The sequence below is a fragment of the Dipodomys ordii genome, unplaced genomic scaffold, assembly GCF_000151885.1.
Source record: "Dipodomys ordii isolate 6190 unplaced genomic scaffold, Dord_2.0 Scaffold73, whole genome shotgun sequence".
Taxonomy (NCBI): domain Eukaryota; kingdom Metazoa; phylum Chordata; class Mammalia; order Rodentia; family Heteromyidae; genus Dipodomys; species Dipodomys ordii.
The window spans coordinates 8,841,462-8,848,609 of record NW_012267289.1 but is presented as its reverse complement, the minus strand read 5'-3'; the positions used below and the strand labels follow the sequence as shown (position 1 = coordinate 8,848,609).

The window sequence follows — 7,148 nt, the reverse complement described above, 5'->3', positions numbered from 1 at the left end:
ATGGAGGCGAACCAGACTCTGGTGACTGAGTTTTTCCTCAAAGGAGTAACGGAGCGTCCAGAGCTGCGAGTTCCTCTGTTCCTGGTCTTCTTCTTCATTTATGTCATCACCATGGTGGGCAACCTAGGATTGATGTTGCTCATCTGGAAGGACTCCCATCTCCACACACCCATGTACTATTTCCTTGGGAGTCTGGCCTTTGCAGATGCCTGTACCTCATCTTCTGTGACCCCCAAAATGCTTATGAATCTTTTAACAAGGAATCACATGATCTTCAGGTTGGAGTGTTTCTTTCAATATTACTTTTTTTGTTACAGTGCAACCTCAGAGATATTACTCCTGATGATGATGGCCTATGACCGGTATGTGGCCATCTGTAACCCTTTGCTCTACCTGGTGGTGATGTCCAACAGACGCTGCACCTGGATGATCAGTGTATGCTATGTCATTGGTTTCCTGCACCCTTTAATTCATGTTGGATTATTATTCAGACTAACTTTCTGCAAGTCCAATGTAATAGACCATTTTTACTGTGAAATCTTGCCACTGTTTACAATTTCTTGCACTGATCCATCTATTAATGCTTTAGTAGCTTTTGTATTTGCCACTGTTATACAAGAATTTTCTTTCATTAGTATCATTATCTCTTATACACGTGTCCTGTTTGCCATCCTGAAAAAGAGATCTGAGAGTGGCAGAAGCAAAGCCTTCTCCACATGCAGTGCCCACCTGCTGTCTGTGACTTTGTTCTTTGGCACTCTCTTCTTCATGTATGTGCGCCCTGGGACTGGCCCCGATAAATATCAGGATAAAATGTACTCTCTGTTCTACACTATCATAATCCCTCTGCTGAATCCTTTTATTTACAGTTTAAGAAACAAAGAAGTTTTAGGTGCACTCAGTAAAGTAATGAAATAACTGTCTCAGAACCCTTCCAATGTTCTATTTGCTTTCTTTGATAGTATGTTTTTAACAATTTGTCTTTTGTTTTATACATAAAGGAGAGTTCATACTCTCCTAGTCAGGCAGGGTTTGATTTATTAGTTTAACCTACTCTTCTTGAGATGTAGAAACCCTCATTCCCATGCTGTCTGCTTTCTCACTAATTTAACAGTTTGAGCCCATAATCCCAGCAGTCAGGAGGCTGGGGCAGGATTGGGAACTGGCATCCAGCCTGGGCTACACAACAAGGCTCTGTCTCAAAACAAAATAAACAGAATGAAAGAACACCTTTGGCAAAAGTCACTGATTTCTTCAACAAACCCCAGATTGTCTATTTTCTTTTGTGGGCATGGTCACACAAGAGTGCCTGAATTGAAAGAGAGTATATATGTTGTTATATGAGGTAAAAGTTTAATCCAATTATAGTTGTCCTTGTGATAATTTATTACATTGATCAACATAGTAAACCCATTAAGGATATGTCCCTTTTATTTGTTATTTGAATTTAAAATCAGACCATGAAATGGAACTGAAATCATGAAACTGAAACTAATGTTACTTATTTAATGACAAAGTACTTCCAATGTATATTCCAGCAAAGGAAAAATTAATACATAAGTACATTGCTTACATATATTTAATCAATAAATATTTAATAAATGCTTGTTATAATTAGTAAATGTACATATAACATATTAAGTATATATTAAATATGTATTTAATATTTATTTATTTAAGGAATGGTTAATTCCTTTTCAACTGTACATTTTAGTCAGCATGTATAAACATAAAACTAAATATGAAATACAATAATATTGTTAAACCAAATGTAATAAGACATGTTGTGCTAATATACTTAAAAGAAATATTTCTATGAAACTTAAAAATACTTTTGAAGTATAACATAATTTTATTGCATATCAAGCTTTATCAAAATTTATCAGTTACATAAATTAGTAGTTGAACACATTTTAATGAAACTTGATTAGAAAAATTGTGAGTTCTTATAAAACTACATTTTAGGTTATTAAGTGATATTATGGAATGCATATACCTTTTTTATAAAAGAAAAGGTTGGTAAACTTTATTTCATTTTTTTAAAATCTGTGAAAGACAGGATACATATGACAAGTGGAAATAACAAATAGTAACTTATGGAAAATACATGCATTTGATATTACAAAGCATGATGTCTATGACAGACTGGAATGCATATTCTTGACACATTGATGCCAGTTGAAAGCTGTTAGGTCTTAGAATTTGACACCCATATTAAAAGAGCAGATACATTTGGTCAATTCATAATTGGTGACATAGCGATGACTATTTTTGTTATGTAAACTGTGTAAGTTTGGTCACACTGCTGTGTAAGCAATCTGCTTTGTCTCATGACATTAGCACATTTAGTTTTAAGATTATCAAGTGTTATTTGAAGTAAGGATTTGTTGCTTCCTGTAAGGTGGAACAGAAGACCTCAGTCACAGTGTGTTACGTTAATGATTCAGTCTTCTCAGAATATGGTTCCTCCTCATGAGTCTTCCTTGTGTGCCCAGTGGTGTGGGCTCTGATGCCAACAGCCCTCTTCCTGAGGATGCAGAATCTCCACAAAAGTTATGCCTGAAGTTCACCTCAGTCATGCCAATTGCAAAGATTTCTCATTTCTTAAACGTGGCCAGGTGATCCAGTGTATATCCTACAAAGTTAAGAAGGGTGAGGACAGGAGCGGGGAGGGGAGGGATGGGTGAGAATAATGGAAGGGTGACATTGATCAAGAGATATTATACTCATAAACTACTTGGTTGAAAATTGCAACTCCTTTGTACAACTACTTAAAGATACTAATTTTAAAAACTTAAAAATGTCACTACATAGACATTGTCCTTGACTACCTTTATTATCTCAAGAAAGGCCACTACTTCTTTGCAGCATGACCTTAAAGGATTACGGATTACACCTGTGTCATATATATATATATATATATATATATATATATATATATATATATATATATAGTGATATATATATATATCACTACTTACTGAAGAAGTGACTTTTCTTATGTTTTCACATTATATTTCTAAATTCTTTGTACTTCTTTATTCTCTGTCACTCTCCCCTCCTTGCTTGTACCCTTCAAACAGTCCTACGATCATAATCATGTTATATACACACATATATATGTGTATGTGCATATGTATTTATGTGTGTCTATCTGTATTGATATGTAGACAGCTAACACATGCATAACTTCTGTTTATTTGTCCTGAAAAAGACTTCTTTTTATTCTTTTTGGAAGAATAATGCTGTGTGGCTAATAATAAATGGCTGGTAAAAATCAGTCCATAGATATTGTCTGTTATTTGTCCACTTTATAGTTTTAAGGAAAAACGCTACCAATTTATGGCATGACTTACCAAGTAGAGAATTTTATTCTGTTTTTTTTCTCCCTCACATTTCCAATAGGTAACAATGAATTTTTATGTTATAATCATACATAGACACATTGTATTTCAATACTTTATAGTCCCTCATCTTTTTCTTATTCTATCACTCTTCCTCATCCCCTTCAAAACATCTCCATGATTAGAAACATGTAATATATGTACATTTATAAATATGTGTGATATCACATTGTTTTCATCATTCACAAGTTGAAGGGGATCAAATTTGATTCCTCAGCTTGGCTATTGTGATAGATAGTGCTACACAAATCATGGGTGTACAAGTCCTGTAGACTGTTCTTCCTTGGCTGGTATTGTACTGACTGTCATCTTCCAAGTCTCAGTGTCCTGAGTAGCTAGGATAGTAGACCTGATTACAACATAGTTACAAAGAACAAATGCTTTTAGTGGTGGAATATGGAAAGATCTTACTTTCTGATTTGGGTATATTTTTCTAAGGTAACTGTGCTTTCCTAATAAAAATCAATCTGGTTAGATAATGTGCTTGTGGCACCATGAGAAAAATAAGGCAAATGACTGCAGGCTGATCTGAACTGTGTTCAGTGATGGTTTATAAACAAGTTCCTGGGAACCCTGAGGACACAGGTTCTTTTTTCAGTCATCTTGCTCTACAGATGATTCAAGGATGAGTTCACAATGCCCAGTAGAACAACACTGGCTCCCCCCTACTGGAAATTCCCTGGAAACAAGATAAAAATTTCAAAATGTTACAATGGGTCAACCTGTATCCCTTTAAGCATTTTGTTTATTCTCTTCCCATCCCCAAATTAGAGAAGTGTATGTACGAGATGCAGCCCCGCCATCCCCCTATCAAATAGAGTGAAAACAGGGGTTATACCGGGAGGAATATACAAAGAAACAAAGAAATCACACAGTATATTATAAATACGTTAGAAACAATAGCAAGAAAGAAAAAATATTTGACCCATTGTAACAATGAGATGTACAAGACACTATGTTGAAAATGTTTAAATAGGGATACAGGTGGACTCATTGCAACAATGAGAAGTACAAGTCGTTATGTAGAAAACGAACTTTACAACTTTGGTGGGGGGGAGGGGAGGAGGATTGGGTGGAGGGGGGGAGAGGATGGGAAGGGATGGGAAGGGAAACAAAGGAGGAGGCTACAATGCTTGATAAGAAATGTACTCATTATCTTGCCCATGTAATTGTAACCCCTCTGTACAGTATTTTCACAATAAAAAAATAAAAATCAAAAAAAAAGAAAATGAACTTTATAACTTTTGAGGGGGTAAAGGGGAGGGAGCAATTGAGGAGAGGGAAGGGATAGTAGCAGAAAAAGAAAGGAAGGGGTAACAATACTCGATGGGAAATGTACTCATTATCTTGCTCATGTAACTGTAACCCTTTGTGCAGTATTTTTACGATAAAAAAACGTACAAAAAATTTCAAAACGTTTTGAAGAATTGGCTTTTAATTTTGGGGAAATTGGTATATAAATAAACAATGCTTCTTCGTATGCAATTATATGTAATTTCCATCTTATATATATATTTATCTCAATTTGGGGAGGGGAAGGGGAATAACGAAATGCTGAAACAAGGACATAGGATGACCCATTGTAACAATGATACCCACAAGACACTATATTGGAATGAACTTTACAACTTCGGGGAGGAGTTTGGGAGGGGAAGAAGAGGGGAGGTGGGAGAGGGAAGGGGTAGTAGGAGAAAAACAAGGGAGGGAGTAACAATGCTTAACAAGAAATGGATTCATCACCGTCTCCTGTAATATGACCCTTCTGTACAGCATCTTTACGATAAAATATGTATTTTTTAAAATGGCATTCTCCTCAGGTATGGGAGGGGTTCGTGTTCAGATGCTGTTCTCTGGGAAGGGATGTCTTTTGCGGGATTCTCACAGTTCCTTTGGATGCTTCGGACCATCTGTGTTGGGGTGAGTTGTGTCTGTGTCCATTGTTGGTTGTGGGCTTGGGTTTCAGCTCAGCAGGCTCTGTGGTGAAGGTGTGTGCAAGGCCTCCGCTTCCACCGATTTGTGTCTTCTTATGCAAACAGATTATAATCTTCTTTGGTGTATATCTCTGTATGATTATAACCTACTTGGAGTGACTCTCTAGATGTGGAAAGCTTGAGGGGACCCTAAAACACGGCTTCTTCACAGAGAGCTGTCCCCTGTTATCTTTCCAACATCTTCCTTTCGCATCCTCAGTGATGGTTAAATACCTGGTTGAATTCGAAGAGGATACAAACATGTATAGAATGCAAGTAAATTATTAGTTTGTTTTATTTTTTATTGTAAAGGTGATAAGTAAGGTAATGAGTACATTTCAGTAAGGTAATGAGTACATTTCTCCTTATTTTGTTTTTGGTTTCTTTTTTCCTGTCTACCATAGAGACATTCGTGTTCTTGACTTTTAGGATGGCCATGTACTCTTCCACAGCCACCCTTCGTGCTGCTGCTCCCAGCATTGCTCCTTCTCTCTGAGCTCATCATTCCTACCCCACAACACCTGCTTTCCAGGATTCATTTTCAACCATAGGTTTATCTTCTTTCTAAGTCCCCTCTTGGTTTTCCTTCTATCTTCAGGTAGAATCTCTTACCCTTATATCTTTCTATCCCTGTTCTTCTATCACTAATACATCTTCATTACCTGCACTCTTACCAGGCAACTGCATTATCCAAATACCATTCAACTGTTTTTCATTTTCCTGTTATATAAAGTCTAGTGTGATTGTTTTTCATCCTATATTGTTTTCCTCTGTCTCTCTTTTCTCTTCTTCCTCTTGGCTCTTTGGGATCTCTCTCTCTCTCTCTCTCTCTCTCTCTCTGTGTGTGTGTGTGTTGAACACATTTACCTATTCAATGATCTTCAGTGCACTAATCCTTTCCTACCCCAAACATTATCTTCTCACTACTACCACCCTTCATTTATTTATTTTTAAAATTTTTTTATTGTGAAAAAACTGCACCCTTCATTTGTTAAAAAATTAGTTTCTCCTAACAGGCCTAGAACCTACCCCTTCCTTCTATGAACAAACAAGTAATATTTGTAAGTTTCACATCTGTAATAGCTTTTGTAGACAAATTTCTTCTTCCCGAGCAGAATTTTTTGGTAATATTATAACACAGATTTATGAACAATGAAAGTAATTATTTGATAACTGAGACTCATTCCTCCAATCCACCAAATGGGAAATGTCATAGCCCAGTCCTTATCAAATCTTAAGCAATCTACAGGATCTCTAACCAAATGATATGGGAGACTGAAACTTCCAACAAATTCAGGTGCATATATCCCAGTGAAAAATTTCTAAGTTTGTGAATAAACAAGGTAATATGTCAACCTAAAGCACCAACAATTCCAAAATAAAGAAACCTAATAATACTAAAAGGAGGAAGAACTAAAAATCAAAAGAACTAAAAATGGAAAAGATGGTCAATGATATTTAAATGCCTAAATGAATTCAAAGAGGATACAAATATCTACAGAATACAAATAGATTAATCCAATAAAAACAGTGCACAATATGATAAAGGAAATTATTAAAGATATAAAATCTTATTTTTCAGTTCACTAGTGTTCAGTTGACAAAGTTGAGTGCCCTGACCAATGGAATAGAATTGAAAACCCAGAAATGAACCTACATCTAATCTTCGATAAGGGAACTAAAACAATAGAATGGAAGAAAGACAGCCTCTTCAGTAAATGGTGCTGGCAAAATTGGTTAACTACATGTAGAAAACTAAACCTAGATCCTTATA

The 7,148-nt window shown here is 35.8% G+C and overlaps 1 protein-coding gene across 1 annotated transcript; it reads left to right on the top strand.

The window, feature by feature from the left end:
- On the top strand, nt 1-918 carry LOC105991490 (olfactory receptor 5AC1-like). Its single transcript, XM_013024130.1, has one exon. The coding sequence runs from the start codon at nt 1-3 to the stop codon at nt 916-918; it is 918 nt and encodes a 305-aa protein (XP_012879584.1).
- The last annotated feature ends 6,230 nt before the right edge of the window (nt 919-7,148 follow it).